The sequence below is a fragment of the Strix uralensis genome, chromosome 4 (assembly GCF_047716275.1).
Source record: "Strix uralensis isolate ZFMK-TIS-50842 chromosome 4, bStrUra1, whole genome shotgun sequence".
Classification (NCBI taxonomy): Eukaryota; Metazoa; Chordata; class Aves; order Strigiformes; family Strigidae; genus Strix; species Strix uralensis.
In genome coordinates this window covers 130,509,401-130,525,090 of record NC_133975.1, presented here as the reverse complement: position 1 = coordinate 130,525,090, position 15,690 = coordinate 130,509,401, and the positions used below count along the sequence as shown (strand labels likewise).

The window sequence follows — 15,690 nt, the reverse complement described above, 5'->3', positions numbered from 1 at the left end:
TTTTTTTTTCTTTTTTCCTTTTTCAGGTTGTGTCTTGATTGCATTGGTAAAAACGCAACTCTCTTAAAGAATCAAATACCATGCTTGCCATCGAAGCTTTTGCAGCAAGTGCTGAAAAAGATAACCTTCTGGGCTGCAGTTAGCCACCGGCAAGAGAAAAAAGCTGAAACTGAAAGACAAAGTCAACTAAATACCACATGAACAATGGCAACAAAACTGTTGAACACTTTGGTTTATTTAGGGTGTACAGCAAAGTCTTTTGTTAGTGAACTTTACTAATGCTACAGAACAACTGTATGTTAAGCTGAGTTTCTAAGTGAAGTTTGAGAACAAAGAAATCCTTTTTATGGAAGTCTCTTTTGTTTGCTGCATTATAGGAAACTGATAAAACTTCATTTGTATATATTGTTAACTTCTGCTGTTGTAGTCTTAACAAGACAGTCCATACAACTTGTTCTTTTTGAAGGTGACAGATGTTAGAAAATGTTTCCACTTGGATAAAATACGGCTTAAGCCTAAAATCTTACTACAGCCTTACTACATCAGCCTTTCTGAAAAGATAAAATGAGTTCAACACAGTATCTTTGGAAGATTCACACTTGTTCAGTCTTAAAAAGGTAACTAGTTCGCTAACACCACTGAATCTTATTGCTTGAATCCCTCATCTAGTCAAATGATGGAGCCAGAGCTCTCACCCGAGTAGGAAAATCAGTAAAAATCAGTAAAGCTGCCCCTGGAACTTGAAGAACAAAGCTGCAACGAGCGGCTTCTATAGGAAAGCTTACATGCAGTTCATGATATGGTTTTACTATGTTTCTGTAATCAATGAGTCCTTTTTGAAATAGGTTGTATATTGTATTTTGGATGTGTAAAGTTTATATTTAATTCTTGTTTAAAAAAAATTGCTTATTTATTGTTTAAAAAGAGCCTATGTAGTACTCGCTATTTTTCTGTTTCCAATATTTAGTTAACAGGAGCACAGTCATTAAAATTTTATAGAGAGTTGAAGCAAGACCCCTTTTGGCTAATTTTTTGACATTTTTAAAATGGGAGAGAAGTTTTTGGAGCGAAGTTGGTACCATAAAGGCAAGCTTTGTGACTGGGTATTGTAGCAGAGCCGTAACTTTAGAATGGTTAAGTATTTAGTATTAATATTAATATAGATTAGTGGCTTTTTTTTAGCGGAGAGATGCCACCACCTCTCCCGCTTAACAGGGTTTTTTTTCTGGACAAAGAACCACCCCCCCTCCAGGCCGGGTTTTCCTCTGTGGGGCGGGAGCTCGGCGGCGGGGCGGGACGGCGCATGCGCGCGCTGCCGGAAGCGGCGGCCCGCGGCGGATGTTGACGCTGCGCGGCCGCTGAGGTGAGAGGAGGAGGAGGAGGAGGGAGGAAGGGGCGGCAGCGCCGTCCGCCCCACAGACACCCCCCCCGCCGCGGTAGGACCCGGGCCCCGGGGGTGAGGGGGGGCTGTGGAGAGCGGCTCTGAGGGGCGCGAGGCGGGGGGGGGGGGGGGGGGGGGCGCTGAGGCCGGAGCTGTGGGGGGGCTGCGCGGCGCGGGGAGGGTCGGGCCATGGCGCATCGCTCAGCATTGCTCTGTCGGGTATGTCCCGCCAGGTCACACTGATCCGGACTGCCTCGGCGTTGAGGGGGGGACGGGACGGGACTGGCCAGTCGGGGTGTCGTGAGGGGTGCGGAGGGCTTGGGAATTGCAGGGACTTGTGAGAAGTGTTTCAGTACGGAGCTGGAGAATTGCTGAAGGGGGACAGAAGTTGTCCAGGGTGTTTAAAAAAAAAATAAATTAAAGTTGTCCAGGGTCTTTAAGTTGTCAAAAATAATTAAAGTTGTCCAGGGTGTTAGGTTGTTAAAAATAATTAAAGTTGTCCAGGGTCTTAGATTGTTAAAAGACTGCTGATCGTGGGGGAGAGGTCAGTAAAAATCTGGTTAACTTGAAGCAGACAGATTTTGTTGAGGTGTGGGTAAGGCTTTCTAATTCGAAGCGTCATTAAAGCTCAAAAATAAACTACCAAAGGGGGTGTAGTGCTTCCATCACTGAAGCGGTTCAAATTAAACAAAAATCTGTCAGGAGTGGCGTAGGTGTCGAGGATTTTGTGTGAGTGCAGGGTTTGATAGTCTCACTGAGGTCCTTTTTGCTTCTCTCGCTTTGCCTGGTTGCACAGAGCCATCACTTGGACTGCCCAGCTTCCCTGACCTTTCGATTCGTGTCTGAAAATCTTTGTGTGGGGACGGTTTCAACTCCCGAGCTGTAGGAAAACTTGAGAGCGGACGGGGACTTGGGAGTGGCTCGTAAGCGGAGGGTGACTTTGGCTTTTCGGGGGTCCCCCTTGCTCCGTTACAGGCTGAGGCAGAGTGTGCAGGCAGCTTCTAGGATGACCTGGCAGGGCTGATTTCAGCGTCTCCTCCTGGCTTAATTCCTCCCACAGTTGGGGCTTTGAATTACCAGTGTCAGCGTGTACCAAAGCCCTGCAGGGTGGCTGCTCCTACCCCTAAGCTGCACCGTGCTCAGGAGCCATAGGCTGAGCGCGCGTAGCTGTTGTCTTTCCCCTGAAACATCGCTGTGAAAGAAACAACAGTGTGTAGTTTCTCTTTTTTTTTTTTTTTTTAACCTCTGGTGGTTTCCCCTGATGGCTTTCAAAGCTCCATGCTGTGTGTTATTCTGTGCACGTAGCTCCGTATCGAGATGGCCGATGATAACGAAGACCTGCAGGCAGATGAGGAGCTCCCGGCTCCAGCTGAGGACAGCTTTGAGCAGCTGGAGAATGACAGCCCCGCGGAGCGCAGCGGGCACGTGGCGGTCACCGACGGGCGCTGCATGTATGTCTGGGGAGGCTATAAGGTACGCTGCTCTCCTCGTTAGGTAACCCTTCTGCCACCCATGGTGCTGGTAATTACGTCCCATTAGTTTGGGAGTGACTCTAAAATTATCCCTCCCCCAGAAAAGAAAAGCTCCAGTTAACAGATATGACATTTAAGAGTTTCGAAATATTGAAATAAACCGTGTTAAATGCAGATCTTGGCAAACAAATAACTTTTGTGGGATGCGGGGTGGCGTTTGCCTCTGTCAACTCCCGTGTCTGTTGGAAGAGAAGGAAAGACTGTCCAATTTGACGTGCACGCCGTGCGAAACGGTGCTTTTATTTACAGCGTTATCAGTGCAACTGCACGTTGCATGTTAATTAACGATCACGGGTTGGTTATTTATCACCCTGGGGTGTGCGTGTACTGCCAGCAGAACCAAGTCATTTTACATTTTGACAACATTCATGAAGATGAATTGTCAATGAACTCGGTAAATAAATCGGTAGCTCAAGACAAAGCTTTGGTGTATCGCTCTGGTGGTGTCATGTAGGGAGCAGGGGAATTAAAAAGGAAATTTTGGCTCATTTATGCACCCTAGTTATCCTGCTTAGGCTATGAAAAGGAGGTTTAACTTCCACTTACCCCAGTCTGGCTCTGCTGGGAGCTTGTCTGGTCCCCAGCGAAAGCTAAAAAAGGCAAATACCTGCTCTCTGAGGGCTGCTGTGCAGGTGAGAGGTAAAGGAGTGTGGCAGGCACCGCTCCTGCTGCTTTCTGTTGTGATTAGATCTCTGAGGGGGTGTAAACATTCACATGAGTCTGTAATTCAACACATCAAACATCTTTCTAATGTTGCTTTTTTCTTTTCTGACCTGTTCTGCAGAATGCCCAAGTTAGGGGATTTTATGACTTCTATCTGCCTAGAGATGAAATATGGATCTACAACATGGAAACTGGAAGATGGTACAGTAAATAATTAACTTAATTGTTGGTTGGCTTGGGGTGGGGGGAAGATAAAATCTTAAATTGGTATAGAAAGTGTGCTGAGGGTCTCTGAACAGAGAGAGAATTCCCTGATCTCTTTGTTCCCACCTATCAAGCTGCTGCATAAATGTGTAAAATATTTCCAAATTATTTTTTTTTCTGTGAAAACAACAAATAAGTTTTCACAGGGTGAAGTAAGAGAGGCAGCTTGGACAGATCAGCCCGTACAGGAGTGAGTGATCAACAGTGCGAAGTGTTTTGGGATGCCTGGTATAGGATATAGCACCTGAAAATTGTATTTGTACCGTTTTTGATTGTGGTGGTATGTTGGTGAGGGAGCCCGTATTGAGTTTTTGATGTATTGTCCTTTTTAAAGAGTTGGTTTTAAATTTTGATGCAGTCAGAGAAACGACTGTGTCATTTTAGATCACGGGGAGCCTGGAAGCTGGGCGAAATCTGCGTGCCTGATAGTGGGAGAAAAGGGAATCCAGCGCCGCGGTTCTGTCGCTAGCGGGGGCCTGGCGCTGCGAAGCCGAGTCCCCTCGGCGCTCTGCAGAAAGTGCTGCTTCAGCAGCGGTTCCCTGCGGCTCGGGAGAGCCTTCACCGTGGGCTGGAAGCTCAACTTTGTGGTTATAATGTTTACAAACATTAAAAATCCAGTAGCAAAATAGAAACCTTCAGTTTAGACAGGTGCATCCTCTTTGCCTGGGGATCTTTCTGGGGATTTTGAATGTGAAAGGCGTACCAAACTCCTGAACTGGGCAGACAGGATTCCTCCCCCTCAAAACATGTATTAATTAAATTGTTTTTTCCCCACCCCTCTCCGTCATACCAAGTTAGTGTTTTAAATTGTTAAACCTTCAAGAACTCATAACTGAATGGTCCACAGTGACTGATTGCAATTAAAAACGTACCGGTGGTGTTATAAAATTCCACGCCGGGTAAAATCGTTCTTGCTCATTTTTATCAGATAAAATATTTTAACCTGTGCTTCTAGGAAGAAGAGTAAAACAGAGGGAGATGTTCCACCTTCCATGTCAGGAAGTTGTGCCGTGTGTGTAGACAGAGTGGTGTACCTCTTCGGAGGACATCACGCACGTGGCAATACCAACAAGGTTAGTAATTCAAAGATAAACCCTTCCTCATAAATAAATTTCTTCTCATTTACTTTTGTTCCCACTTTTTATAAACTAGAGGTTGCCTTTTCAGTTAATTAAAATCCATCCAAAGCAAGAAAGGTATAACAACGAATCATGGGAACATTTTCTTCTGAATGACTGGACAGGTTGGATCTCGTTTCAGAGCTTAAATGTTAATAATGGAGGATGTTGAACAGTCACTGTGTCCTCCATGGCTTCTGCAGCGTAATATTTTCATCTGCTGGCTGCAACTCTAGTTTGTGGAAGCAGATAACCAGCTTTCTCATCCTGTCAGCAGCTTCCCCAGATGTGAACTAATTCTTTTTGTGCTTGCCTAAGAGGTTTTGACTAACAACACACGGTGCTTACTGCTTGGATTATTTTTTTTTCCATGCAGGTGATTAGCTGGCTGACTTTTACCAGTTCAGTTCAATGTATTAATTCCTCTGCAACAGGTCAGATAACGTGACGTTTGTAAAACAGGTCAGCGTTCAGCTCTGCATCATTTCACATGGTGATTGTACCCTGGTAGCTTTACAGCACTGAAGAAACACTACGACCTGTTATTTGTTTTGGTTGCAGTTGCTCTTGTGCAATTCACCCTATAAATTGTATCACCTTGGTGCTTTTGAGTTTGCTTCTTTTCCAAGATGGGAATTTCCAGAGTTCGCTCAAATAATATCAGGAGGTGATTCATAACTGCTCTGTAGTTGTTTGAAATGTTATTCTTCTCCAGAGTCTCTGGTAATACCTTCTGATGTTCTGGAAGTGTGATTTAAATTAAATAGTTTTGGCCTCTCTCTTAAATATAAACTCAAAGTAGCTTGATGCAATGCTTGGAAATAGTCTCAAACAAAGTACTTTTATAAAATGTGACTTGCTTCCTTCCTGCCGTGGTATTCTTACTTTTCAGTTAGTTTATATATGTGTATCAGCTATTTCTCTCCATGTAAAATGATGTAACACGCAGGGACGGGATGATACCGTAAAAAAACCACTTTTTTTTTATTTTAAACCAGATTTTTTTTTATTGTACGACAGTTGCTACTTTGTACTCACCTTCATTGTATCCCATGGCAGCTTTTGGATGGTAAAACTCAATGTCCATTGTCCTGTTACTTTTTTTATAAAAAGTGTTTGGGGCTCGAGTCTGCAAAAAGATAAGGATCTTTGGATCCATATTTTGTTCCAAACATTGTCAGTGCTCTGTGCAGCTAGGAAAAGAACTTTTAAAATTATTTCTATACCGATACATGCTAATTAAAAGTTAATATTTTAACATCAGTCAGACTTAAGCTTTAAGCTAACTGTGTGGGTAAAAAAAATCTTTTTATTTTCTACAGTTCTACATGTTAAATTCCAGATCCACGGACAAAGTGCTGCAGTGGGTCAGAGTAGAGTGTCAGGGGGTACCCCCTTCATCAAAGGACAAACTTGGCGTTTGGGTTTACAAAAACAAGTAAGGCTCCAGCAACGAAGTCAGCACAGCTAACCTTGCGCGTGTGTTTGCTTTTAATCACTCTTAGTCTTGTCATTGTTGTGTCTTTTTGTTTGAACAAGAGCTGCAGGAGGACTTCTTACCTGCTGCACGCCTGTGCTTCGGGAAGATCCTGGATTTCTTCCCCAGCCAGGCTTTTAAATCTGTTCCATCCTTTAACGGTTGATAAACGAAAAACCTCACTCCCGGTTTGGGGATATGTAAGCTGCAGAGTATCTGTGTGAGTCACAATCCAAAATGTAGCCTCGTCACAGGCAAATCTTCCAAAGCCACTGCATGGTGGTTACTTGTGTCAGCGTCATTCCTCCCGGCAACCGCGTCGGGAATTATTCTTCACGGAATAATCCTGTGAAGGAATCACCGGTGTCACGCAGAAAGCAATCTTTTGGTCACATCTTGTGGGGCAGCTTGCCTTTCTGTGATAGTTGAAGAGCAGGAAGCCATTTTAATCTTTTAAATTGCGGCAGTGCACGTGTTTAATTTGGTGTGTTTTGTGCTGGTTGCACAAAATGAGGAACGTGCTGGAGGAACTGCTGCTGATTTAATGTGTCGGGGTAGTGTCCCAGAGATGCCAGAAGGCCTTTAGGTGCTGCCAGCCTTGGAGAAGAGAAGGAGGACAAGGAGAAGGTGTTGAAGCCAGATGAGCTGATGTGCAAAACATTGCTGTTGCCTTGTACCCTCCTCCCTGATTCAGTAGTGCGGTGCTGTGCGGTGAGATCCTCCTGGCATGGGAGGACTGACCAAGGAAAGAGCCTCTTGTGGGCAGGGAGTTTCCTGCTTCCTCCAGCTCGCTGTATCCCAGCTGCATCCCAGCTGCTCAGGAGGCTGGGGACGGGGGTGAATTACCTCAGGGGAGGCTTTCGGTGCTCGTCCCAGAGCATCTACCCAGGGCTGGTTCCTCGGAGGGTTCCTGGCTTCTGGAGAACAGGACTCCAAAGTGCTCTGGCACAGGTCAGGGCTGACGTGGCCAGAGTTGTCCCCTCGCAGGAGAAGCTGGAAAGGCTGATCCCTGCTGAGCAAGGCGCTCTCAGGACAGCTGGGCTGCATGTGGCTGGGGAGGGCTGAGGGGAAGATGAGGGGATGGTCAGGGGCCTCGAGTCCTTTGGTCACAGCTGGCAGGGTTACGGGTTCTGTGGTGTCACATCAGCGTGGGGGTTTCAGCTGTTCCTACAGAACCATACCTGGACAGCACAGGCATCCTCTGGTCCTGCCTGTGTCACCTCTGGCTCTACTGAGGCAGAGGAGAGCGGGGATGCTGTAAGCCCTTGTGTTTGAGCCATGTACGGTGGTTTTGGGGTAAAACAGTGCTGCTTTGTGCATTACATGGAGAGGAAGCTCACTGTTAACGGGATTTGCCATGTGATTTGCTGCAGAGGCTCGTGAAAGGCAGGAGAATTGCCCATGGTGCTAGTTTTCAGAGTCTTGATGTGGAGAGAACGCTGATACTTGATGGGATCAGTTGAGATGTAAATCTGTGCAAGACTGGAGTTGTGGGTGTTTAGTTAGGTGGTGTAGGTTGTTTTCTGTTACTTCATAATTCAATAGGAATTTGTGGCAAAACGATGCCGTTAATTTCTAATAGGTACTGAAACCCAAACATAAAGGTAAATTACATTTTAAAAACCAAAAGAACGGCAAAACCAGACTGCTCATAGGTAACTTCTTCAGGCTTTGAAACAAAATGCAACAAAGGAAAATGTCTTCCTGCCCCAAAATGAAAAACTTCCCAGGCAGCTTCACTGCAGGCAGCGTGCCTCGGTCTGCTCCTGCCCCGCCAAGCACACGTGTCCGCAGTGCCCGAGGGGTAATGCTTTCCCTCTGCCTCCCACAGGAGCGTCTGTGAACGTTTTGGGCTTAGGAAAAATGGGCAGAGGGCTTGGAAAGGGCAGAGTCGGGAAGCGGCAGGAATAAAACCCCCGTAGCTGCAGAGTGGGAGCCCCGGCAGCGACGGCTGCAGCGCAGCGACTGGGCAGCAAGGCCTGGAAGCTTCACGTATTTGGAAGCGGAGCAAATCTTGGAAGCCTGAGGCTGGGAAACAGCCACAGAGGGATTTCGTGGGGGTGGTGGGGGCGATTGGGCAAGAAACGGGGCCCCACACCTGGAAAACCTGCAGTGTAGACATACTGGAAGTAAGGAAGCCAAAGGAGCTCCCCTGGTTTTCCTGTCTTCCATTTGAGCGCAGCCGTTACAGAACTTTTAATTTGTAGCAACATTTGTGATTGCATTTCTAATTGATCTGGATTTTGTTTCAGGCTAATATTTTTTGGAGGCTATGGTTATTTTCCTGAAGGGAAACAACGGGGAACTTTTGAATTTGATGAAACCTCTTTCTGGGTAAGTAAACCCAGAAGTAATTTCTACTTAAACTTTCATATTTAATTAGTGCGTATTAAAACTCATTGCTTATTTAATATTTTTAAAGAATTCAGGTCTTCCTAGAGGGTGGAATGACCACGTGCATGTTCTGGACACTGAAACTTTCACTTGGAGCCAGCCTATAACTACGGTAATTATTAGCCTTACGTCAATTATTTGAAGTTACAGCTCTTACGATCTGCGTGCGTTGTGTGCCACATCTCTTCTAGCATCCTGTGAAAACAAGCGTGACTCTGCTAGGCCTGGCTTTGCCGCTTTGTGTCGAGTTAGAAGAGGGTGCTGAGAAAATGGCCTCCCCGGGTAGCTGTGCAGGGTTAGTAGCAGCCTGTCCCCGCAGTGGTGGCTTTGGGCCGTTCATTTGCAGCGTGGAGCTGTCCTAACCTGTTACATCTCCCGTCCCAACCTGTTCTGTCTAGTCTGGATCTCCCTGGCATTATTTTAGAAGATGTGGTTAACTGTTTGCAAGCCAGAAGGACAGAAATTCACCCCAAATATATATTTCTTGCTTTCCTGGTCCACCCTGCAGTCTTGTTTATATGTCACCAGTCTTTAACCACCATGTCAGGTGCTCTGTGATCCTGCCTTCTTTGGGATATAAGCCAGTCCTAAATGCCAGGAGTTAGAAAAGACGGAAGAGCTCTCTGAAATCCCTAGTGCTGGCTGGCCAGAGGATGTGGGAAATGAGACGGGGCACTCCCCAAACGGACCGTGTGGGGCTGGTTGTGTGTCAGCAGTTCTTGCTATGTTTGTTTTCTCCATGGGGACAGATCTCAGGCCGCTCCTCTGGCTTCCCTCCTGGGACAGGCACTCTGATCCGACCAGGGGAGGGGACCTGGCCAGGAGCTGAAGCTTAGGGCTGGGTGACCAGGGCTCTCTTCCCTTCCAGCATCCTTCCCTGCACCTTGCTCTCTGGCCAGCAAAGTGGGACTCTTAAATCCTCTTCTGTGCACGGGCTCCGTGAGGCGTCCTTAGCTTGTGTTTGCTCTTGTGGTTGCTACAACTTAAAGAGAGGGATTTGAAACACTGCTGGTAGAACTAGCCTTGGAAACATCCCCTCAAACATCTCCTGAGGCCATTTAAACTGAATTTAAACCATTCGTTTCCCTACATCCTCTCTCCAAAAATGGGAAACTTGCCTTTTATTCTGATCTGTCCTCCATCTTTTTTCCTGTTGACTTTCTCTCATGCCTCAGTGGCGTTGTGCTCGTGGGGAGCTCAGGAAAACAAAATGTGTGATTTCCTGTCATCCTGGCTGTAATGTAACCGTTCAGTATGTTTCACTTACGTGCTGAATTGTGGCCAAAACAAAACGAAACACTCCGTAACTGCAAATACACACCATGTGAAGTGGCCCAGAAGTATTCAGGAACAGGCAAATGGAGTGATACTGCCACAGAATTGGAGGAAATGAAATTTGAGATAAGTAACTTGTTATTCAGATTACCAAAGAATTGCTTTGTCGTACTACATACAGACCTCAAATATTTCAGAAGTAACTCAGGAAAAATAGTGTTTAATGATTTATTATGTCATTGTCTCATTTACCATCTGAGGTTTTCTGTGTCTGACTGAACTCCCTTCTAAAGCAAAATTTATACCTTGACACTTAAAGAGGGAAAAAAAAAATTCCCATTTTTAATGAGTTTTTTGATCATTCATCCATCAAAAAAAGCGAGTTTCTACACACAGAGTGACTTACTGGATGTTTTTTCACTCTCTGTTCCTTGTTGGCCTTAAATCTGACTTTAATTCAGCCTTTCATCTCCTCGGGTGATTGATTTGTGGAAGTGTGAGACCTTGCTTGCCTTGAGAGCCGTGTCCAGAGGAGCTGTCCCGGGTGAGGGGCCCGAGAGGAGCCCGGCCGCTGCCCGCCGTGTCCGCTCCGCGTGCCTGCGGGGCAGCTTCAGCCCAGCTCCTCTTCCCTTCGCCTGCTGCGGGTTTCTGGTCGAACGGCATTTTCTTTCTTTTGTTAATGGAATCAACTTACCTTCTTATTTCACATTTTCTAGGGTAAAACGCCGTCACCACGAGCAGCTCACGCCTGCGCTACCGTTGGGAACAGAGGCTACGTGTTTGGTGGCAGATACAGAGTAAGCCCAGCCCAGTTTAACGGTGTGTTCCTGAAACCCGAGCGGAGTATTTCAACCCTGGTCTGCTTTATTGTAGGAGTCCAGAATGAACGATCTTTACTATCTGAATCTGGATACGTGGGAGTGGAGTGAAATGTAGGTACTAAAACTTGAGTTCTTTTGTTTCAAGAGCAATGTGAAGATGCCAGTTTTAGTGTCTTTTAATCATTCTCGGGTAGATAAACTCAGGTAAAACTGATCCTCCAGATCAGCTGCTGACTCTTGCTGTCAGGTTTTTTTAAGTATCGATACAATTAAAATTCTTTTACTATGTCTAAAAAAATTAAACTTGCTGTTGGGTCACGAGCTCTGCGCAGAATGAAGTTGCATCCTTCAAATACCTAAAAAATAATCAGAGCAGAAAAGAGCAGCAGTATCTTTTCGTAGCGTGTGTATAATTCATGGTGCTTTTATTGAACTACAGAATCACGCAAGGCATTTGTCCCGTCGGCCGATCGTGGCATTCCTTAACACCAATTTCCTCGGATCACCTCTTTCTCTTCGGAGGATTCACCACTGACAAGCAGCCATTGAGTAAGTCGCTCCAAACGGATTTCGTGTTGCTTTTGTGTTCTTGACCAGTTGTGCACAGAAACTTCAATTATTGCCTCGTCACCTTAAATTCTTGCTAAATTCCTTCCATGCACTCGTGAGCCAACTCCTTATGGAGCTAATTCCACAGAGCAGGAGTCACGGAGTGTGTTGAGACACTATTATTTATAGAAATTAAGCTGCTTTAAAAATGCATCATCTAATGCAAATTGCTGTTAGTAAGAGCTTTACAGTTCTCCATCCTGCCCTTTTGACTTCGCTCCTGTAAACCACTATTAAACACCTGTTTTCAAACAGGTAGCCCAATGTTTCATAAGGTTTTTCCTAAAATGCTTGATTTATTTAAGCACGAAAAAGGACTGTGTTACACTGGAGCACGTGTTTATTACAGCAAATGTGAAAGAACTAACAGAATACTGTTTGTATTTGGGGTTTTTGCTTGTTTTCAGGCGATGCTTGGATTTATTGCATCAGCAAGAACGAGTGGATACAGTTTGAGCATAACTACTCCGAAAAACCAAGGTATGGTAGACTCTTTCCTGGAAAGTTATTAAAAAAAAAAAGTGAGGAAGCATTTACTGGTGGCTGTCAAAAGAGAGGACACATGTTCCTTTTTACAGCACTCCTTTTTCTTCACGATACACTCCCGTGCTAGCCCCTACCCCTGAAGGGCCAGGGCATCAAACGCGCTCACAAAACATGCGATGGACACAGCCCTGGCTCGGGAAACGGCAGAAAACAGGGATTTTGGGTCTGATTTGGCTGCGGAGGGCCCCGAGCTGGGACTGCGGGAGCAAGAGTGAAGTGAAACCTGTGGGTTCTGGCTCTGGCAGCAGACAGGACATGGGCGGGTGTTGCTCTTCTGAGCATCCTTGCCGGGGGCTAATCCTGTGCGTGTCCAGGATTATTTTTGTCTTCCTGCTGAGTAAATTAGAGATGATGACCTGCAGTTTGAAAGCATCCAAACTGCCGTGATGCACCTACATGGCATTGAAAACACTCGTGTCACACGAGTTACTGGGAGCTGTCGTGTTTGGGGGAGTGTTCTGAGCAAGGTAGAGTGAGGTACAGCAGCTTCCTTTGGCCCTGGGGATGAGGAGGGGTGTTTTTTCCTGGCGCAGTAACAAGGCCAAGCTGCTGCACTTCCCTCTTCAGAGCAGCAGGACAGAGCCGTGGTGGTGCTGAACACACATGTGCGGCAGTTGTTTCCCCAAGTCTTGGGAGAGAACACAAAAATCCCACTCCATTCAGTCTTTCGACTCGAGAGGGATGTAAAAATAAAATCTGTGCAAGCAGCTCAGCTGTTTTCTTTCTCTGAACATAAAACTCTGGTTGAATCAGTCACACCTGCAGCGTACTGGTGGCTGTGTGAACCCGTGTGTGTTAACTTTAAACACAAATCCTAAACCTGCGTTCTTGGGCAGGGTGGTTTGAGTGCTTATTCTGTGATTTTGTGATTCTGGGGGTTTAATGCAGTGCTGACTTCTGTTTCTAGGTTGTGGCACACGGCTTGTGCAAGCGAAGAGGGAGAGGTGATCGTCTTCGGGGGCTGCGCCAACAACCTACTTGCCCATTCTAAAGCTGTGAGTTTATTTCGAGCTTTCCCTTCCCTCCCCGCCCGGCCCAGCCCTTCCTGCGGGAGCCGGGGTGTTTCACCACACCAGCCAGTGTGAAATGCCTGTAGTCAGCACGGGGACTGACAGAGGTGCATAAAGAAAGCCTGAAGGGGAAATGTTTGGTGCTTTTGTGGAAACCAGGTCATTAATCATTATTTAAACAAACTGTGAATTAATTAATTAATTACTTACACACACAGAGACACAGACACACGCAGACACAGACACACAGACACACGCAGACACACAGACACACGCAGACGCAGACACGCACACACACGCACGCAGACACGCACGCAGACACGCGCACGCAGACACGCGCACGCAGACACGCGCACGCAGACACGCACACACGCAGACACGCACACACGCAGACACGCAGACACGCACACACGCAGACACGCACACACGCTCACACGCACACACGCACACACGCACACACGCACACACGCACGTGTTTCTCTTGGAGCCTGTTCTTATCTCCCACCTACTTGTACAGCTTTGCCCGGTGCTTCTCCTGGGGGTGTTTTCAGGGAGCCCGTCCCAAAGTAATTTCATCACCGGGAGTCCTGGGGAGCAGAGCTTGAGCAGAGGGGCTCTTCAGCCAGGCCGGGGGGTGGCCCAGGGTCTGTAAAAACACCCCGTGGCTGGGGAGGGAGACTGGGAACAAGGGTGCCAGCACCATCCAGGGCCAGCAGCAATGGGCAAGCGGCAAACAGGAGTGGTACAACAGTTCTGTAATGCACCAGTGGCTGGGAGCTTTGTGTGCACTTAAGGAGCAGGCATAACCATTAAAAAAAAAAAAAAAAAAAAGCCCAGAACAACCCTGAGTGCTGAGCCCGATACAGTCCCTGTGTCCAAAGTCCCTCGGTGCAGATCCCCAAAGACTTGGACTCTGCCTGGTTTGGCTGCTGCCGTGATACGGTGAATCCATGTAACCAAAGCGCTTCTCTCTCCCTCCCAGGCTCACAGTAATGAAATACTTGTGTTTTCTCTACAACCGAGGTCTCTCGTAAGGTAAGGAAGCAAGACTCCACCATGAAACTGTCACGTCTCCATCTGAGACAAGTAATGCAGGGTTAGCGCCAGACTTGGTTTGTGTCCCTGAAATATTTGAAAACGTTTCAGCGCAGGGTTAGCGCCAGACCCGTTTATGTTCCTGAAATCTTTGAAAACATTTCTCCCTCTAAAGAATGCTGCAAGAACAGCAGCCAGTTCTGAGAGGATAGAGCAAGATTCCTTTCATTCTGCACCGACAAGGGACAAGCCCTCACTAAATAGCCGTAAAGACCGAGCTTACCTTGCAGCCCTCGGTGCTAACGGCAGCCGTTTCCCTCTCCCCAAGGCTCTGCCTGGAAGCAGTCATCTGCTTTAAGGAAATGCTGGCCAGTTCCTGGAATTGCCTCCCCAAGCACTTGCTGCACAGCGTCAACCAGCGCTTTGGAAGCAACAACACCTCGGGCTCCTGAGCCCATGGATGCGCAGGTCTAAGATGTAATAATTTTACCAAGCGTGGCAAACTTAAAACTTGTCTAAATTTATCTGTAGCGTGGTAGGTAGTTGCTTCTTGCCTTTAAGTTGCATGTGAATGGCCTAGAGAGAACCTATTTTTGTGTAAAGATGTTTGCAATAAATGTATTTAATGCAAGTGGAGCTGAATGCTGTGCTTAAGCTAAAACTAGTTCTGGGTTTGTCCACCTTGAAGCAGGTGTGAGGGCCAGCCCTGAGCAAGACGAGGGGGTGTACATGTGTTGAAACACAGGTGGTGGAGTCCCTCCTCAAGGAGTTTAGGGGTTGTGCCTAGGCCGTGCCTAGGGGAGTGTTGCTTTAGTCTAGGCTGACGATTGCTGTGCAGGCTGAGCAGTCCTGGATTAGTCTAGAGCGTTAGGAAACTGCTTAAAGTTTTGCCACAAATGCTTAAGGGCAGAGAAACGGGATTTGGAAATTGTACATTGTTGTAAACCTTCAGGTGTTAAGCACTGCTGCTCTCCGCTTGGTTGTAGTTTGGGGTTTGGTTTTTTTTTTTGGAACTCTTTTACGTTGTGGAGCTTCAATTGTGACCCTTGAGGGAGCAGATATTCTGCCCTGAGCGGAACTAGAAAGTGCGTGGAGCTGGCTGTCAGCCGCGGCAGCCCCCGGGACACGGAGGTGACGCTGCGACGGGCTGTGGAACGGGTCAGCCCCAGCAGGTGATGGGGGACAAGGCTGTGCCGCTCTGGGGAAGGGGGGAAATGATGTTTAAGCTGTCCTCAAAGAAAAAAAAAAAAAAATTAAAAATGTTGACTTCTAGAATAAAATAACTCCTGGATTGTAATTCCTGCACCGGTTTCTTTTGTAAGCTTTAGGTAGGGCTTGAGGAGTGCCAGAGCTGAGCTGGGGGCTTGGGGCTCTTGGGGGGGGGGGTGTTATTGTGACCCTCAAGCCCCAGCTCTTCCTCCCGGCCTCTTCCTCACCTCCCCAGGGGTAACGGGGATGCGGAGGGACCTGGGGCTCCGCAGCGCGAGAACTGGGGCAAAATAAAATTCTACCTTTTCTCAAACGAAGCATTTTGCACTGAAACTGTCCTACTTCTAGTAGCAACT

The 15,690-nt window shown here is 46.9% G+C and overlaps 2 protein-coding genes across 5 annotated transcripts in view; both read left to right on the top strand.

Moving 5' to 3' along the window:
- The window catches only part of KLHDC1 (kelch domain containing 1), a 31,040-nt gene extending 30,032 nt beyond the window's left edge, over positions 1-1,008 (top strand). Inside the window, exon 13 of the mRNA XM_074869248.1 lies at positions 27-1,008. Coding sequence (XP_074725349.1) covers positions 27-201 — 175 coding nt within the window. The 3' untranslated portion in view covers positions 202-1,008. The remainder of the gene's footprint in view (positions 1-26) is intronic.
- Positions 1,009-1,299: 291 nt separating this feature from the next.
- KLHDC2 (kelch domain containing 2) lies at positions 1,300-15,422 on the top strand. 4 transcript variants are annotated; one of them, XM_074869263.1, is made up of 14 exons: positions 1,300-1,363; positions 2,687-2,854; positions 3,698-3,777; positions 4,796-4,913; positions 6,281-6,396; positions 8,688-8,769; positions 8,858-8,941; positions 10,821-10,901; positions 10,978-11,036; positions 11,365-11,474; positions 11,942-12,014; positions 12,988-13,075; positions 14,073-14,125; positions 14,454-15,422. In XM_074869263.1, the coding sequence occupies exons 2-14, from the start codon at positions 2,699-2,701 to the stop codon at positions 14,575-14,577; spliced, it is 1,224 nt and encodes a 407-aa protein (XP_074725364.1). In that variant the 5' UTR covers positions 1,300-1,363; positions 2,687-2,698; the 3' UTR covers positions 14,578-15,422. The 4 variants fall into 4 exon arrangements, with proteins under 4 accessions (XP_074725364.1, XP_074725362.1, XP_074725363.1 ...); XM_074869261.1 differs by having other exon boundaries at positions 1,323-1,436; XM_074869262.1 differs by having other exon boundaries at positions 1,327-1,456.
- The last annotated feature ends 268 nt before the right edge of the window (positions 15,423-15,690 follow it).

What these genes read in the sequence shown, in the direction of transcription:
- KLHDC2 (XM_074869263.1), top strand. Translation starts at nt 2,699, where the DNA reads ATGGCCGATGATAACGAAGACCTGCAGGCAGATGAGGAGCTCCCGGCT. An exon ending in CACGTGGCAATACCAACAAG is followed by an intron (nt 4,914 to 6,280) that starts GTTAGTAATTCA and finishes TATTTTCTACAG; the next exon opens with TTCTACATGTTAAATTCCAG. An exon ending in ACGTGGGAGTGGAGTGAAAT is followed by an intron (nt 11,037 to 11,364) that starts GTAGGTACTAAA and finishes ATTGAACTACAG; the next exon opens with AATCACGCAAGGCATTTGTC.